At 57.9% G+C, this 18,743-nt stretch overlaps 1 protein-coding gene across 4 annotated transcripts in view; it reads right to left on the reverse strand.

The window, feature by feature from the left end:
- Window positions 1–18,743, reverse strand: part of ZC3H4 (zinc finger CCCH-type containing 4) — a 35,295-nt gene that overhangs the window by 3,613 nt on the left and 12,939 nt on the right. For 3 of the 4 annotated variants that reach the window (XM_040977864.1, XM_040977865.1, XM_040977863.1), the window contains 12 exons: window positions 16,990–17,209; window positions 16,551–16,661; window positions 14,816–15,038; window positions 13,052–13,203; window positions 12,442–12,538; window positions 12,221–12,360; window positions 11,726–11,836; window positions 10,215–10,326; window positions 9,729–9,838; window positions 4,824–5,188; window positions 4,344–4,675; window positions 472–723 (listed from right to left, as the gene is read on the reverse strand). In XM_040977864.1, coding sequence (XP_040833798.1) covers window positions 472–723; window positions 4,344–4,675; window positions 4,824–5,188; window positions 9,729–9,838; window positions 10,215–10,326; window positions 11,726–11,836; window positions 12,221–12,360; window positions 12,442–12,538; window positions 13,052–13,203; window positions 14,816–15,038; window positions 16,551–16,661; window positions 16,990–17,209 — 2,225 coding nt within the window. The remainder of the gene's footprint in view (window positions 1–471; window positions 724–4,343; window positions 4,676–4,823; window positions 5,189–9,728; window positions 9,839–10,214; window positions 10,327–11,725; window positions 11,837–12,220; window positions 12,361–12,441; window positions 12,539–13,051; window positions 13,204–14,815; window positions 15,039–16,550; window positions 16,662–16,989; window positions 17,210–18,743) is intronic. The other variant, XM_040977866.1, reaches the window with a different exon arrangement.

Genomic DNA, 18,743 nt, shown 5'->3' on the forward strand with positions numbered 1-18,743 from the left:
TACCGTGTCCCAGGGAAAAACAGGTACTGAACCCAAGCAGGGCCACGTGGGCAGGCCCAGGCTCTGGCCCAGGCACCCTCGGGGCACCAGGGGAGGCACTGCGGGTCCCTCTTCCTGTGGCTCCAAGCCTGGGCCTCAGGATTCAGGTTGTAGACACATGCCCCTTTCAGCCAGGCATGGGGAACCCCAAAAATCAATCTCATGGTGACTATCATCAGTATACAGGCTTCTTGCAACATAGGGTTTGACCTCCCAGCTCGAGTTTGGTCTGGGGAAAAGGGGCTGTGAGGGTCTCTCCTAAAGGCCCCCCGGAAAGGCTCCAGCAGTCAGCTGTGCTGCCTGTGCCACCCCCTCCTCCCCCCAGGAAGCCACGCTCAGGTCCGCCTTGACTTGCAGTTGTCTCCAGGACATGCAGCAGCCCAGCGGGCCAGCCGGGGCGCCCCCGCCGCTCGCCCCTGGGAGGACACCTGCCTTCCTCATTCTCCCGGTCCTGCTTGCTGCTCTCAGCCAGCCTCCTCGCTCTCTCCTCCTCCTCCTGCTGCTTCTGCTGGATCCTCAGGTACAGGGCCCTCTGGGCCGAGGGCAGGAAGTCGGGGACACCGGCGCCCGCCTTCGGCCGGCCTGGGGGCCCTCCCTCAGAGAAGCTGTCGGGCTCCACGGGGTGCTCGGGGAAGAGGCGCTCCCCAGGCTCCCCCTGCAGCTCTTCGTAGTGCCCGTAGTCCTCTGTGGCAGGAAGAACCAGGGGTTCACGTCGAGGGCCACGAGGGGCCAACTCCACCCCCTGCCCCAAGCCTGCTGACAACACACAGCCAATCGGGCTGCCCTCCACGGGAGCAGGGCAGCGACGGTGGCGAAGGCGGCGACAAGAATGAAGTCCCCTGAAAAGCGGTGCATGACAGGAGATAGACAACACGGCACACGTGGTTGTGAGATGCAAAGAAAGAATTCAAAAGACACACAGACGGCTCTTCTGGGAAGGAGACCCCATGCGGGCGGCAGGCCTCGGTCCCCCATCGCCACCTGCCACAGCCCTGGTCTGCTCTAAATGCTTGCTGCCGGGAGTTTCCTGCTCACTTGGTAACAATCAATCAAGAAACACGGGAGCTCACACTTGAGCTCAACCACTCTAAATGAAAACCAGGAGGAAACAGAAGGAACCACAGCTGCTGCCACCCTGGCTCTGACCTCACCCTGGCGCAGTCCTCGGCCATCAGTCCCTGCACCCCAGGAACTCCACTGACCGGCTTGGTAGAAAGGGGTTGGGGGCTGAAGGGGGTGCCAGCTTGAAGGAGTCACTGTGGCACAGCAGGTGGAGCCGCTGCCTAGGACAGGGACATCCCTACGACGCTGCTCCCCTTGCTCCCTGCCAAAGACCTGGCTCCTGTCACCCATGTAAGAGACCCAGATGAAGCTCCCGGCCATGACCTGGTCCAGAGCTGGCTGCTGCGTTCATTTGGGGGGTAAAATGAACATCTCTCTCTTTTTTTATTATTTTCATTGGAAAGTCAGATTTACAGAGAAGGACAGAGACAAAGATCTGTCTACTGGTTCACTCCCCAAGCTGCTGCAACAGCCACAGCTGAGCAGATGTGAAGCCAGGAGCTTCTTCTTGGTCCTCCACACGGGTGCAGGGTCCCAAGGCTTTGGGCCGTCCTCCACTGCTTTCCCAGGATACAGGCAGGGAGCTGGATGGGAAGTGGAGCAGCTGGGACACAACCCTATACCCGTGTGGGATCCTAGCGCTTACAAGAGGAAGAGGATTAACCAATTGAGCCGTTGTACTGGGCCCTATTAAAAGAAAAAAATCTTAGGGGCCCGGTGCGGTGGCGCAGTGGTTAAGGTCCTCGTCTTGCATGCCCAGGATCCCATATGGGCGCCGGTTCTATCCCGGTGGCCCCGCTTCCCTTCCAGCTCCCTGCCTATGGCCTGGGAGAGCAGTCGAGGACGGCCCAAAGCTTTGGGACCCTGCACCCGCGTGGGAGACCCGGAAGAGGCTCCTGACTTCGGATTGGCATGGCATCAGCCGTTGCGCTCACTTGGGGAGTGAATCATCGGACGGAAGATCTTCCTCTCTGTCTCTCCTCCTCTCTGTATATCCGCCTTTCCAATGAAAAATAATAATAAAAATAAATTTAAAAAAAATCTTAGGAGTGGCAGCATTGTGGCCTAATACATTAAACCACAGCCTGCAACCCTTTCCACATCCCTCATGGGATCAAATTCCTGGCTGTTCTACTTCTAATGCAGCTCTCTGCTAATGTTCCTGGGAAAGCAAGGAAGAATGTTCCAATTCTTGGGCATCTGCATCCATGTGAGAGATCCAGAAGAAGCTCCTGGCTGCGGCGGCTTTGTCCTGTTCAGCCGCAGCCGGTATGGACATTTGGGAAATGAAGCAGTGGATACGATATCTGTCTGTCTGTGTGTAATTCTGCCCTTCAAAGAAATAGATCTTAAAAAAAGAAAAAGGGATGGTGTGGTGGCACCCTGGTCAACAGGGTACTCCCCCACCTGGGCACTGGCGTCCATATGGGCATCAGTCACGTCCTGGCTGTTCCACTTCTAATTCAAGTCCCTGCTTACGGCATGGGAAAGCACTGTACCGTGATCTAAAACCTCGAGACCCTGTACCCAGACGGCAGACCCTGAAGAAGCTCCAGACCCGTGGCTTTGGCCTGGCCCACCCTAGCCATTGCAGGCATTTGGGCAGTGAATCAGTGGATGAAGAATCCTCTCTCTGTAAATCTGCATTTCCAATAAAATGAAATCTTAAAAATATAAATATAAAAAAAGAAAAGTGAAAACAAAACAAATATATACAAAAAAGAAGCCATAAGGCCCCTCCCGCAGCAGATCCCTCACGTGGGAGCTGTCACCCGGGCCGCCACTCTCCCGCCTGGGCATGGTGTGCGGCCACTGCTGCCAGGAAAGCACTCCCGTAACGCAGGTCCAGAAGCCGAACAGCCCTCAGATGTACAAGGGTATGCAAGGCAACCAGTGAAAGGCTACCTCGGCCACGTGGAAGCTGGACACAGGGGCTCAGGAGACAGGCCGGTCAGGGACCCACAAGGGAGAGCCACAGCCTGAGACTGCCCAACCATCAAGATGGTAAAAACCAACTCCACATACTTCAAATGGCAGGTCTTATGACATGGGAGTCATTTCTAATGTAAATACATTTTAACAACAAAAAAGGGGGGTGCAGCACTGTAACATAGCAGGTGAAGCCTGTAGCAACGGCATCGCATGTGCGCATCTGGGAGTGAACCGGCGGATGGAAGATCTCCCTCCCTGTCCCTCACACTCTCTTTGTCTCTGCCTTTCAAATCAATCAATCAATCAATCAATCTCAGAGTGAGAGGCTTCCACAGGGTCTTGACTAGCCCACACTCCAAGTAGCCAAAGAGGAAGCACTGCCCCACACGTGGCACGCGCAGCACCCTCTGAGCTTCTCCTGCTCCCTGCCAGCACGCACGGGGCTCCCACTGACTCACAGCGCTGGATCCGAAGCCTGAAGCCCGAGCCTGCTACTTCAGGTCGTGGCAGGGCCATCGCCTGCTCCTCCCTACCCAGGATGGCACAGAACAGCCCCCAGTCTCCCAGCACCCATCACCCTCGTATATGCCCACCCTCTTCATGGTGGCGAGACCGCCCTGCCAGGCTCCCTAGCCTTTCATGCTCGACGAACTGGCTTTAGCAGCTGCTGTCCTCTGCACACACGCTGGCCCTGCCCGGCCTGCTCCGGCCTGCTGTCACATGTCTGAGGCTCGTCACTGCTTCAGCCCTTTTGCCAACCATGGCCACCGGGAACAAGCTGACTCACTTACTTCCACCGTGCTTCCCCCACACTGAGAGAGGCGGCTGCAGCCGAGGCCATGGCGCCTCGCTCACTTTGACCTCTGCACAGCTGCAAATCCACAATCCCCACCTCCCCAAAGACTGACCCCATAACCTTTGATGGTGCATTTTATACACAAGTTGACGACAAAACAGGAAGTAATGAAGCAAGTAAAATGGCCAATCATGGGACAGAACAAGCAGTCACAGGTTGACACTAGCAAGCTGAGAATTGTCTGGAAGGAGGTGGCTTCAGTCAGGACACCTAAGTTCTGACAGAAACCTACTCCTGATTTCTGGCTTGCCGAGACAATGTTCCCAGGACTGCTGGGCAGCAAACAGTGCCCTGCTCCACAGGGTGACAACTCCGATACTGGGACACTCACTCAGTGGGACATGGATGGGGTTGGGTGCATGCTTCCAGACACCTGGGCCACAGATGACAACTCCCAGACTACTCCCTTCAGCAAAACCAAGTGGCCCTTGTGCCAACCCGGTGCACTACATACCTGAATCCCCCATGAGTCCTTGCTCCATCTCCATGCCCTCCTGCTGCTGGTAGAAGTTCTCATAGAAGTTCTGGGCTGGTGGGATGGGAGGCATCATTCCAGAATGCGGGGAGTCTCCAGGACCATAGGGCATCATTGGGGGGCCACCGGGGCCCATGGGCGGGCCAGGGTTCATGCCAGGGCCCATTGGCATGTCCGGGTGCATATCTGGGTGCATGTCAGGATGCATATCTGGGTGCATGTCAGGGTGCATGGGGCCCCCCATAGGCCCTGGAGGCCCCATGTTGGGCCCAGGACCCATTGGTCCTGGAGGTGCACCGGGTCCAGGGAACCTAGAGGAAGAAACATGGCCTGTGAGGTGAAAACAGCTGCGGAACAACAGCTGGGTCCCAGCCCCCAGGAGGTGAGGTGAGGACCCAAAGTCGGGGCCTGCACCAGGATTCCAACTTCCAAGGGAGGCCCTGTGGCCGCAGTACTCACCTCACGCCCAGCTTCTCAGCCAGCTGTCCCGTGGGCCGCACCACGATCTCAAACAAGGAAGGGATCTTCTTGCTGTACATGTCCTGCTGCTGCTGCAGCTGCTGCGGGGACAGGGGCTCATGCACTGGCATGGGCATCGGAGGGGGCCCAGGGGGCGGTGGTGGGGGCGGCGGTGGTGGCGGAGGGCCGCCCTGCATGGGTCTACCGTTGGGTGATGTGGGGGCTGGAGGGCCAGGGGGCCGTGGGGGAGTGGGCAGGAGCCCCACGCCGGGAGGTGGCTTGGGCAGGGGGTTGATGCCCTGCTTTTTCAGTTCCTCAACTTCCTTCTCATCCTCAGCGCCCGCCTCAGCATCATCAGCCAGCATCTACGGGATAAAGAGAGTGGCGGGGTGACCCCGAGGGAGGGACCCGCACGCTGCAGCGTGGACACCTGGGTTTTCTGAGGAAGAGCTGGAGCCGGCCCCAAGGCTCTGACAGCACTCGGCCAAAAACTGACTCCTCTTCACAACCCAAGTCCCCGGGAAGCCGTTCTACAGAAGTGCACATCCCAGATGCAGTGTGTCCTCGGCGACCTCCGCCTTTGTGTTCCTGAGCCCCACCGCAGGCCCTGTGCCCACGAAGCAGCCAGTCCGCGTCCCAGCCCGCTCACCATGGCGACCACCGATCTGCTTGCAGCCTACAATCACTGGATCCACACACACACAGACACAGAACTGTCCACAGCGTGCCTCTCGTGACTGGCACGCTTCTGCTAGATTTTGTCATCTGATAGTGCCCAATTCCTTTTGACAACCAAGTAGTATTCCACTGTCCTAGCTGAGTTTTAAGGGTCTCTCCTTTCACATACAATAAAACTCAGCCCCTGACCATGTGTAGCGAGACATCTAAGCAGGTGCTGGCACATTGTAGTCCCTCCCACCTGACACCCTTCCTCCAAGTGTGTGGCTTTTGGTCACCCACTGCTGGCTCTCTTTTTAATGGTCACCTCAGTGTTGTCCTGTCTCTTGTCCCCGTCCTCACTCCTAGCACCCTGCCACATGTCCAGCTTTGCCTCGCCTGTGGAAGGCTCACCTTCTTTCCCTGCCATATGCCCAGGACCCAGTGCAGGGCTGGGTTCACACAGATCATCACCGAGTGACTGAAAGCTGCACCTGCTTGTCAGGACCCCGTGGGGCCGCAGAGAAGCCGCAGGCTCTCGCGGGGTCTGGATTTGGGAAGGTACCCAGAAACCTCCAACCAGTGGGCAGGGCTCACAGGCCTACACTGTGCAGACACCTCACACCTGCTTTTTTTCATGAGTTTGGGATTTGGGCACCCTCTGGGTGAGCTGCCTGGGTGAGCATGCGCTGGGGAAAGCCGGCAGGGAGTCTCCCACGCCTTCCCATGTGACCCACCTCGGAGAGGACTTGCTCCCTGGGCATCCTCCACACACTTTGCCCTCTCACTCAGGGGAAGACAGTCACCCAGCGCCTCCCGGCAAGCTGGCTAGCCCGAGCCTGGGATTGCCTGGGGAACAGCAGCACAGATCCCCTAGACCCAGCAAACTCTAACGCAGCTCAGAAATGTGGGCTGGCAATCCAGCAGGTGGACGCCTCAGCAATTCAGGGTCCCCCATATGGCGAGGCCAGCTCTGCCAGTAACCCTATAGGCTGTCAGTACCCGCCCACACTCCCCCAGCCCCAGTGCTGGGCACACACTAAGAACCAGCACACTCTCTCTGGGTGAGCCACAGCAGCAAAAGCCAAGCCCACGTCGCTCCATTCCTGCCTGCGCTCCACAGGCCACTGCACCCACACCAGGTAGGTGGAGGCCAGCAGGCAATGGAACAGAATTACAGCTTTTGGGGCCAAGCCTGCGGACCTTCATGCTCCGGTGCTCCCCACTCTGGGTTGGGGCTCCTTTACTCAACACCCGTCCTTCTCCAGCTGGCCACACCTCCATCACCCCAGAGCCACACAAGCCCCTCAGCCCCAAGCCAGGATCCAGAGTGCAGTCTGACTATAACCTTGGCCTGCAGCTGACTGCTGGCGCTTGCGTGGCTCAGCTGTCCTTCCTACTGCACCCTGCCCTGTGGCCCTGGTTTCCCCTCTCATCCCCACAGCGCCACAAAGCTCTGTACATCAGAAGTTAAGGCCTGAAGGGACAGGCAAAGTCCGAGCACATCACTAACCAGGAACAGCACTGGGCACAGATTCCACCCGAGCCTCCCCTCCCACCTGACCCCCACGGTCTGCCCTCTGCGGGGGACAGACTCCCTGACGCTCCCTCCCTGGCCTTAGGGCTGCTCTTGCTTCCTGTTGTCAGCCCAGAACGCACCCCTCACGGCCCTGCACCCAGAAGATGGGGCCTGGTGCCTGAGCGAAGCAAGGCTCCGGCTGGGCATGTCACTGAAGCCATCCACAGTGCCCTCCCTCGCAGTGCCCGGGCCATCCTGCCCGACACACTGGTTTGCACACCTCCGTTTGCAAACCTCCCCGACTCGGCCAGCATACAAAGCTTCCCTCCCCATCACAGACATCACCGAGTCCTACAAAAGCAGGACAGCAGCCAGGACCAAGGTCAGCAAAGTACGGTGCCACGGCTGTGGGCAGAGATGTGGGGGCCACATATACCATGTACACAAGGAGGCTATTGCTCACAAACTCCAAGTTTCTGCCTCAAACTGAAAACAAATCAATGATCTTCAACTGAAAACCAAAAAACCAATTTAGAGCATTCCCACAATGCACGTGCCCAGCAGCAGACAGCACGAGGCGGAGATGCCCCTGCACACACCCCTACACGCAGCATCTGGGAAGAACACACCAGCACACATGCATGCGTGCACACACAGCCGACTGGCAGTAAAGCGAACGGGGGACACGGGACTAGCAGACGAAGCAGGCGGGGCTCCCCAGTGTGTGGCCACCTGCTCCCTAGTCTGCATCCTCACCCAGAAGTGAGCTTCAACCCTGCTGTATTTAGAAAGATGGAAAGAAAACCAAAGAGAAAGGCAGGGAGGGGGCAGCCTCCCCCTGGGGCCCGTGCCCCCACTGCCTGAGCACACCACAGTGTCTGGACAAGGAAGTTCCCCAGCCCCTCTCCAGAGGGTTACTCTGCACTTCGCCTTTCCATCACTGATGCTAGTACGCTTCCCCAGGGAATGTGCGCTCGGCACCTGCTGGGATCGCACGTGGGGCAGCGGAGGACTGACGATGCCTTTGAGACTCTCCCGGGTGTGGTGGGGGCAGGCGTCTGGCCTCACAGTTGTCCAGAGGTGGCTAACAGAGTCACACCCTGCCCAGGGCCCCTGGGTTCGAGGCCTGCTCACACTCCCAACTCCAGCCTCCTGCCATCGGCCTTGGGGGGTCTCTCATCACTGTGGGAGACTGGGGTTGCAGCCCAGGGTCATCGTGGGGGGGGTGGTGGGCCAAGAAACAAGCCAGGCATCCTCTCTGTGTCTGATACATCAGCTACACCCCATCCCTCTGGCTTCTACCTGGAGTGCCCTACTGTGTGCTCCCGCAGGCAGGAAAGACTCCTGGCAGTGAGTCCTGACTCACGAATGTCTGCTATTGACAAACAGACTCTGGGAAGGCACTGCTGTGGTGCAGAGGGCAGCCCTGCCTGAGCGTCAGCTTGACCCCCAACCCAGCTGCTTGTGTAAATGCCTGGGGCAGCAGCTAAGGAGCTGGCCCGAGTTGGATCCTAGTCACACACGTGGGAAGCCAAATGGAATTCTAGGCTCCTGGCTGCGGCCTGCTACAGCCCTGGCTGGGGGCGCCAGGGAGGTGAGCCAGCGGAGGACTGGTTCTTCCTGCTGATGCACATGTAGAGAGGCAGCAGACGCCAACCCAAGGGCTTGGGCTCCTGCCACCCCAGGGCAGAGCCTGACGGAGCTCTGGCTCCAGCCTTCAGCCTGGCCCATGTCCAGGCTGGCCTCTGGGAAGTGAACCAGAAGACAGAACATCTCTGTCACTCTGCCATTAAGTAATGTAACTTATCCCCAACAAAAAACAAGTAAATAAAACAAAATAAAGGAAAAGAAAAATCAACCTTATGTTTCTATCTACTGGACATGGTTTAAAAGGAACTATGTGAGGCTTGGTGGATGTCTGTGAACACCGCCAGTTGTGAGTGCACACTGAGCCTCCAGCAGGGGGCACTCTCGGCCAGGTATTGTCGGATCTACCCAATGCAAAGTGGCCACTCCGGGTTCTGCCACTTAGGTCTACTTCCACTACTCCAGACTCTAGATAGATGGCTACTTAACCACACAGTAGCCAGCCGCCCAGGAACCAGCCACAGTGAGTACTTTCCCCTAGGATGTCTGTGTGGGGCTCCCTGGGCCCCAAGCCCTCCCAGGTAACTCCGGTCAGCAGTTAGCAGGACCGACTCCTGAAACTGGGGCTCAGGGGTGTGTTCCTTCTCTCCGTCTTGAGAATCGCCCATTCCCCCAAGTCCTTGGACCTCTAGAAGGCAGGAAGGCTTTGCTGGAAAGGAGAACGGCTTTGGCCACTCACTCTCAAGTGCATCAAGGGGCCGGGGTCAGGCCCTTGGGCTCCACACACCTCGGCCTGGCTCCTCAGCAACAGCACCACACCAGGGAGGCTTTCCAGGGACCCTTTACCGGGGGGGTCACCTCCTCTGCAGATCTCGTTCCAAGGGTCACTACGAGCTGCAGACAGCTCTCACCCAGAACAGAGCCCTCCCCTCTCCTAGATATATTGTGAAATCTTGGAGGCCTTCCTCTTATGTCACTGCTTCCCACCTTCACCCCGAAAAACAGCCACAGCTGCCCTGGCCAGAGACCAGACACCCTTGTAGCCAGCCCAGCCGTCTGCAGAGCACTGCGGTCCCACTGCCTCCTTAGATGGCTGCACAGCCATGGTGCGCGCCTGGCCCCGGTGCCCGCCCAGGCAGTACCTTATCTAGCAGCTCGCGCGTCTCTTCCGTCAGCGGGTCGTGGGAGAACATGCAGTCATCGCCATTGATGCAGTTCCCAGTTGTGTGGTACAGCTTACACGGGAAGTCACGTTCACGGCACGTTAAGGCTCATATTTCATTTTGTGGAAGGAACCCACCTGTGGGAGAGCTCCAACTGCCCTGGACTTGGGAAGAGGAAAGAGGAGATCTGCTCGGGGTGCCCAGTGCTTCGCAGTAACTTGAGTCAGAGACTCCTGTGTGAAGTGGAAAATCCCAGAGCCAGGCAATGGTTTGGACCAGCCTTGAGTGCGTACTCAAGGGAGAACAAGGGCTTTTGCCTCAGTTTAGTCAGCTGTGAAATGGGCGCAGCATCAGTACAGATGGGCCCACAGGTGCACAGAGAACAGGCAGGATGAGAACAGTCACTACCCCGTGAGGGCAGGAATGCCTCGGCCCTACTGGGCGCCCGCAGCTGCCCAAGGATATCATGCATGTACGGGCAATTCTCGGCTCGCGCGCAAAATCCAGTGATGTAAAACTTGCACAGCTCTCGTTTCTTCGGCAGCTCAATGTCATGGCTAAAATTGCAGTGGTCTCCCTGGAAGAGAAAGGGAAGGAGATGGGATGGCGAGCCCTCGGGACGCTGTGCCAGGGGAAGCAGCCTTGGCACTGGTGGTGTGCAGGGTCTCCAGGCGCAGGAAGGGCAGGCCTGTGCACCCACTGCCCTGCTCACAATGTGAGCCCAGCTCTGCAAGGTGCACCAGCCCCCCTCCCCCACTGCACACCCTCTGCTGCAGTTGGTCACTCCTTCCTCTTCCTCAACTGCTGGCTGCTTTCTTACTGCTCACCGAGCCCTAAGCCAGCCTCTCCTTTACCCTGCCAACATCGCCCTGACGTGGTTGGGGAGAGAATGTGTCCAGCTTAAAACACTGCATGTCCAAGCCATCAGACATGGGCAGGTGACCCCAAGGAGCACATTCCTGAATTCAGACTGCTCACCCAATCTCCTGCCCAGGCCCTCAGATGGGAGGCCGCTGCCCAACCACAAGGACAGAAGGCAAGAATTTCTAGTGATACCAGGACAGATGGGAGGTTCCGGGGAGCCAGCAAGTCTGGTACCGTCCCGGGATCCCATGAACACAAGCACGCCTATGTGGAAGCTCCAAGGTGTGTCCGACCCTGACTCCTTCTCTTCCTCCTCCCCCCTCAGGGCTCATTCACCATCGCCGGAAACAGAAGACAGAAGCTATCCCTTGTCCTCTCTTCTCCAAGTTTCAAAATTTCAAATTTCTAAAAGTCCCTGAATTATATCAGATACTCATCCGTTGCCTTGTATGCAGCTAAGATGCTTGACTAACACTGAATTCCACCTGTGTCCTTCAACACTCAGCCTGGGCCAAGGCTGGCACAGCGCGCTGAGCTGCTGCTCGCAAGGCCTGTAACCCATGGCACAGCACTGCTCTGCAATCCAACTTTCCAACAGTGATGGTTCAAGGATCTGGGCCTTGCCACCCACACAGGAGACCCACGCAGTGCTGGTCCTGGCATCCATGCTCAGCCAGCCAGGAGCAGGCATCTGGAGAGTGAAGCAGCAGGCAAGAAACCTGTCTTCCCCCACTCTGCCTCTCAAACAAGCAAATGTTTAAACAGAGAAACACAGCACTCCCCGGCACAGGTCCCCGAGCTGGCCCTGCCTGCACTGAAGGCCCTGCCAAGGTTTGAGTAGGCCCTCTCTGTCTGAAAGCTTTCACACACCGCTTGCCAACTTTTTATTAATATCAACCTCCATAAACACGTTTGAGATCATATGGTTTAGCTGAAAATTCAGCACCCCCCCCAAAAAAAATTCCCACTAAAACCAAAAGCATGTACATGTATTATATCACTGTGGGCCCTCCCCACTGGGGAGCAGGGCAGCTCCTCAGGCACCCCCACACTCCCAGGGCCACCTCCAGCCACCTGGCCCCTGGTGCCCCGCCACGGTGAGGGCTCCTCACCCATGTGCACCGGCCTTCCACGAAGTACTTGCAGATGACTTTGCCTTTCTTATCAGACTGCTGGTGGGGCTTGTCGTGGTCACTCCTTCGGTAGCTTCCGCCACCACCATCCTGTTAGATGAAAGGGCATGAGGAAGACAATGGGGACAGGCTGAGTGAATGCCAGCCCAAGGAGACGGGGAGGAGGGGTAGGCAGGCCTTGTCGGGGTGCAGCCCAGTGTGAAACAGACCCACGCTGTGTGGGCAGAGGGTCCTGCTCACACATGCCCTACCAGCCCATCTCCCACAGCAAGAAGCAGGGCTTTCCCGTGAGCCACTCCAGGCTAAAGGCACGCCACCAAGGACGCATCCAGAGGAGCTGCTGAAACTGCACGCTGAACACTGAGGATGCCCCAGGAAAGTCCTAACCCTGAGCAGCTAATGGGGGGCTGACGGGAGCAGGGTTCAAGGATTGGGTGGTCTCAGAGCTGGGATCAGGGTGAAGAGCTGACTCACGCCCATGTCCTCGTCATAGAAGTCGTCCTCGTCGTTCATGCCGCCCTTGCTCATCCCTCCTCGGCTGCCGCCTCGCCCGCGGCCCCGGCCCATCCCCTTCCCCCGGCCTCGAGAACCCCGGCCACGGCCTCGGCTTAACCCTGCGGAGGAGACCGAGTGGGTCAGTCGGCTGGCCCTTCCCAGGAGCCACCCTGCCCACCTGGCCCCCGAGCGCTGCCCACCTCGGCCTCGGCTGTCCTTGGACCTGCGATACTGGTTCAGCTCCTTGGAATATTCGTCGTAGTCATCGTCTCCCAGGGGCTCCTCGCTCTCTCCGTACTAGAACAGCCCAGGAGAGAGGACAGACAAGTGGCAGGAGGGGACATCCAATACCGTCCCCAAGGACACATCCCGACCTGCCCAAGGGCAGCTGTGCAGCCCAAAACGCATGCCTCTGACCACCTTGACCCCACCCAGGAGGCAGACCGCAGTGCGTGCCGGGTGTGCTGGTGTGGGGTAGTGTCAGGCTGGAGCAGGAAGGCAAACGTGGAGCATGCTTCCCTGTGGGGATGGACAAACCACCAGGCTCCCCGCCACTGAGGCAGTCTTTCTCGGGGACAGTCCTGAAACCTGTCTCCAGAACAGGATGTCTGTCATAGCTCACCTCCAATCCCTTCCCAAAGCCCTCAGTAGCTTTTCCCTATTCCAACAGCAGAAATGAAAACTCCAGCCCGGGGCCTGCAGGGCCTCTGCATCACAGCCACGGTGCCCTTGCACCTTCAGCACAGAGGAGCCTCCCACAGCCCTCGCAACACAGCTCAGACCCGGTCCCAGGACTGCAGAAAACCTTACTTCCATCTCCTCGTCGTAAAAGTCCTCTTCATCCTCCGGGTGGTCTCCCACAGAGCCTCTGCCCCGGCCTCGGCTGCCCCTGCCCATGCCTCGGCCTCGTGATCCTCCACGGCTTCCGCGGCCCCGGTAGCCCCTGCCACGACCTCGGCTGCCTAAACACAATTCACACAGTGAGTCCCACGGTCCAGAACCCAGCTGCGGGACAGCAGGCAGCCCATGGGCGCCTGAAGCCAATCATCTCCTTCCTCCAAAATCCTTCACAGCTGCCCTGGCAGCCCTGCCCCGAGGGCCCAGTCCTGTGCTCATGGCACACAGCTACCACGGCACACACGGCCCTGCCCAACTTGCCTGCTTAGGGTCATACTGTCCACCACAGCAGCCACCAGTACAGGTGGCTGATCAGCATCTGAGATGCATCTAGGACAAACCAGGAGCTGCTGCCAGTAGCACGCACACAGCAGGACAGAGAATATGTAAGAGATGCCCTGTGTCTATCTTAACTACACTGAAATAAGATCCTGAGCAGGGTGGGTTAATAGCCCAGCTTGTTAAAAATCAATCTGTTTGGGCCTGGTGCGTGTCCAGCTGCTCCACTTGCCATCCAGCTCCGTTTATGAGCCTGGGAAAGCAGCTGAGGGCGGCCCAAAGCCTCAGGACCCTGCTCCTGCGTGGGGGACCCAGAAGAAACTGCTGGCTTCACACTGGCTCAGCTATGGCTGTTATGGCCATTTGGGGAGTGAACCAAGAGATGGAAGATCTTTTTCTGTCTCTCATCTCTGTAGATCTTATCTGCTTTACCAATAAACATTTTTTAAATGAATTTTAATTTTTAAACTAATTTTTTAATTTAAAAAATGTTTCCTTTCAGTTTTTTTAACTTGAAAATTAGATAGAAATTTTCCTTTCACTGATTAACAACCCACATTCCAGCAACAGCTAAAGCCAGGATCCCGGAACCCGGCTGGCTGTCTGCAGTGGGTGACAAGACCCAAACACGCAAGCCATCACTGTTGCTCCCCAGGGTGTATACCTGAGCAGGAAGCTGGACTAAAACCTACACCCCACAACGTGGGACAGAGGTAGCCTAAGCAGGGTCTTAGCCACGGCCCAAGGCTCCATCCTCTTCCTTCGCTTAGTGTGGGAACCCGACAATGTAACTGACAGTATAGCTTGTATTATATTCCTGGCAGCCCCGGCGGCCTAGCTGTTCCCCACGCTGCGGGCCCAAGGGCCTATCCCGGGGAGCTTGCTAAGAACTAAGAGCTGCTTCAAGGACCGCCAGTCACCCAGACCGAGAGCCTAGCGCAGAGACCTGGGGAAGCAGGGTTCTGGAGGCCCTGCCACTGGGGTGGGGGGCTGGCAGGAGACTGGCACTCACCAGTTCACCCCACCCCACTTCAGATCCAAAGGTCAGAGGCGTGGCGGTCCACAGGCTAAAGGCACACCTTTGTCAGGCTGAGCACGTGGGGGGTTAATTACCCTACTCCAGATAACAGAGTAGCTAGGTCCAGCTCTTCCCCCATCACTTACCAGGAAATGAATTCTAAAAAACAACCCTTCAGCCATGCTGGCCCCTCTCATGTAGGCAGCCTGGGTTCCTCCCCCTGCCCCGTCTCCTGTGCCTAACCTCAGCCCTGGCCGTGCGTGTAGCCCCAGTGCCTCTCCTCCGCCAGTACAACCTGACATGACGGCTTCTCTCCTCTTGAAAGGAGCCCTGTGAGCCTGGCCCACAGGAAGGAGGCGCTGCCTGAGCAAGGCGCTCACCTCGGCCCCGGCTGCTGCCCTCCTTGGCTCGCCGGTACTGGTTGAGTTCTTTGGTGAAGTCGTCGTAGTCCTCCTTGCCCATGTCCTCCTCCTCGTCGCCCTCGTATTCGCCGTACTGCTCGTTTTCGTAGTCCTCATACATGCTGTAGCTCTTGCTGTCCATCTTAGAGTAGGACTTCTTGGGCAGAGGTGTGGTGTGCGATGAGGAGTATTGCTGGTGAGACTGGGTTCCGGAGAAGCCAGAAGAGAAGGGTGAGCCAGCCCCACAGCCTTGGTCTGGGACCATCAAACACCCAACCCTTCCCTGAACTGCCACATCAGTCTGCACCTCTGCTGTCCCTGGTCCCAGCCACTCTGCAACAGCTTCTCCCCAAGGCCCAGGTGTTTCTACTCTTCAGAAAGGATCTGAGCTGACCACTGAGCCACGTGGACCTCACAGGCTCAGATGGACCAAGAGGGAGAGAAGGGGGCATTTTCCAGGGATGCAGAGCAAGCACATTTAGGAAAGGGGCCTGGCACACAGGAGGTGTGCTTCTCTGTCAATCTGCCCAGGACTTCGGCATCCAGTGACCTGCCAGACGGCCATGTTCAACGAGACCTCCCACAGCATGCTGGCAAGAGGCATGCATGGGTGACCCATATGGATGGCAGGATAGCAGGTGGATGGCGAAACTGGCGTGGCACCTCTAGGCACAGAGGATGAGTGGCAAAGGAAAGAAAGAAGCCACAATGCCACAGAAAGGAGCACTACACGCTGACAGCGAAGAAAAGGAAACCAGCATCACGAGGCCATGCCTGGACCGTGAGACCTGAGCTACGATGCTGCGGAGTAGGCCAAGCGGACACTGCACAGGGCTAGCTGCGAGGGGCTGCCTCGGTGGAGGGACCACCCAGCCGGCCTCAGGGGCAGAGCTGCGGCTCCCCTCAGCCCATAGGGAGTCCTTAATGACCGCCATTCCACAAATCCCAAAGCAAAGAAGTGCAGAAGTCTGCAGCAAATAACCCGTGGAGCCCAGCAGGTGACCGGTCACCACACTGAGCGGGTGGCAGGGCGTGCAGGGGCTGCCTGCTCCACACTGCTCTGAAAGGTAAAGTTCACTTAACTTCACCTCCCTCCTCATCACAGAAAAACAGGAAGCACACACTGTACAGAGACAAGCGCACACGAGCTCTGGTCTATAACTGAAGCACACGACGTGCCTTCTTCCCTGTCACTCATGGGAGCTCAGTTCCGGCCACCTGCCACATCTGACCATAATCAGCCACCGCGGGTGAGCGGTGCCACCCAGTCACAGGCCAGGGGCAGCAGCCTCAAAAAGCTATTGATAACCTGACATGACTTACCAAAACCTAAGAAACCAGGGTGACGTTTCTCTTGAAGAAAAATGATGGCACAGAAACAGAACAAATAATTCAACAGATTTATGCTGACAGAGATGAGAGGGGACGGCCTGACTCTGCTGCACTCAGCACTCACTACTCGCTCCCCAGCTCCCGCTGCTCCTGCCCGTTCCCCACCACAGGTCACTGTGGAAGAGCAGTGCACAGGCAGCACCTGCGGACCAGCAGCCCCTTCCCCACGAGCTGCCTGGACCAGCAGCAGCCCCTTCCCCACGAGCTGCCTGGACACAGATGCCTGCCCCACCCTCAGCTTCAGCCAGCTGGTGGGAATTTCGTCCCCTAGAACAGAGCTAGGAAGGACACCCAAGCCTGCAGGGCTCTGGGCTGCACGCACCGGCGCGTAGGGCGGGCTGTACTCCCGGTACTTGCGGTGGCTCTTCTCGCTGGGGCTGAAGTCCGAGTCATCCGAGAAGTCAGAGAAGTCATCGCTGGAAGAAGCGTGGCGCTGCAACAACAGGGCACCACACCAACTTGGCCACTCGCTCCAGCTGCCAGCCCGGAGACAAACAAGCCAAGATGTGCCAGAAGGGCTGAGTGCTCACCCTGAAATACCTTACCTAGGGGCATCAGTGGCAATGGAGCATTAAAAAAGATCTAAAGGCCTTTCTTCAACTCAGGGTGGGAGGAAACACTAGGAACAGGCCCTCCAGGCCAGCCCGGGGCCAGCCAGGGCCAGCCCGGTGCCAGCCTGGGGCCAGCCAGGGGCCACCTGGGGCATCAGTGCCAGCCTGGGGCCAGCAGCAGCCGCTGCCCTGCAAACATCCCCAACCTACTTTGTGCTTGGATTTCCTCCTCTTCTTCGACCGCCTCTTCTCCTTCTCCCGCTCTTTCTTGCGTTTCCGCTTCAGCCTCCGGTGAGACTTCTCCTCATCGGAGTCACTGTGGTGCTTCTCCCCCTTTTCCTTCCGGCTCCTCTCCGGTCCCCCAGAGGTGTCCTGCGTCTCCTCGGCCCCGTCATCTTCCAGTTCTCCTTCTTCCAACTCACCATCTTCCCTACAAAGCAAGCCCAAAGCAGCATGAACACGGGTCTGGGAGGAGACCCCATGGGCCCTGGGCTGAGCGGGGCCAGGGGGACCAAAGGCCTGTCTGTAATGGGCAGCAGCTATAACCCCTGGGAGCACGGGGGGCGGGGGACGGACACCCTTCCTCCTGCCCCACCTGGCTGAGAAGGAGTGTGTGGAGAGGCGCGCAGAAAGGCCCCACCAGTGACCCACGTGTGCAGAGCCCCAGCACCCAGAGCTGGGAGCACCTGTAGTCCCCGTCCCCCACCCCTTCCACAGGGGTTTATCTGCACAAAGCCCCTCTTCAGAAGACAGAGCCCCACAGGGGCCCTGCACACTGCAGCTGACCATGGTAGCTGTTAACAGAGGATGGGGCCATGGTTCAGGAGTCAAGGGTGTTCGGGACGTTCCCACAGACAGACCTGGCTGTGGCCCCTAAGCCCTCTGCTGGGTCCTCCTGTGACACCGAGCCTGCCTTCCCTCCCCGCAGGTACCCCTGCCAGCCCTGCAGCTCATGCCCAACTCATGGAAACTTCACAAATGGGAAGTGTTCTCCCAACATACAACTACACCAGGACTCTTTCTGGACCTAGATACCTGTGGGGAAAGGTGGGGGGTGGGGAAGGGACAGGGTTAAGGATGGAGCAGTTGGAGAAGAATCCAGTGTGTCAGCCAAATCCACAGACACAGTTTTCACAAGTGCAGGAGTTGGTGAGGGAGAAAAAAATCTTTTTCAATTTGAAAAAGTTCCTCACAAACGACCATAGCAAGGTGGAGGTGGAACGTTCCGAGTCCACCTACATGAAGCCACACACAGAAACCGAGACCACAGGGAGGTGGGCAGCAGGCATGGCTCGCAGCAGCCACGAAGGGAGAAATGGCCACACGGGCTCCGCCGGGCAGAGCGTGTGTGCTGGCGGCCTCCAGGCACTCCACGGCGGCCCTTCTCCCAGACCTCAAGGAGCAGCCCCCAGGAGATTCCCCGTGACCTCTCCTTCCCAGGATGGTCCACTGACAACACAGGCAGCCGAGGCCGGGGGACACCACAGAGCAGAGGTCAAATTTAGCTCTCCCAATTACGGCAAGCAGTACTAAAATAATACCTCCTGCCTCCAAAGGAAAGAGAAAGAAAATCTAATGATGCAATCGTGGCACCAGGTTGGCCCAAAAAGACACAGAGCAAACCCTGGATGAGGATGGGGGCGGCATTCCTGCCAAGGGAGGCACCTCTGCCAGGGTGTGGCTTCACACACAGTGAGAAGGCCACCTGACTGGGAAAACTGGTTTAGTCTGGTGGGCAAGGCTATTAGTGATGTGGCAAACTTGCTGCCATGCAGACACCAGTCCCTGATGGGAATCCTGTAGGCAGGCCAGGCTCGCCTTGGCACCACATGGGGCAGGACCCAGGGATAGATTGGAGGCATGCAGGCCCTCACACAGCAGAGTGACCTGCTCGCCACACACACCACAACTCTGCCGGCACCTGGCCTTAACCCTCCCACCCAACAAGACAGACACTAACAAGC

This window comes from Ochotona curzoniae, unplaced genomic scaffold (assembly GCF_017591425.1).
Source record: "Ochotona curzoniae isolate NIBS_2020 unplaced genomic scaffold, NIBS_Ocur_1.0 contig_2861, whole genome shotgun sequence".
NCBI lineage: Eukaryota > Metazoa > Chordata > Mammalia > Lagomorpha > Ochotonidae > Ochotona > Ochotona curzoniae.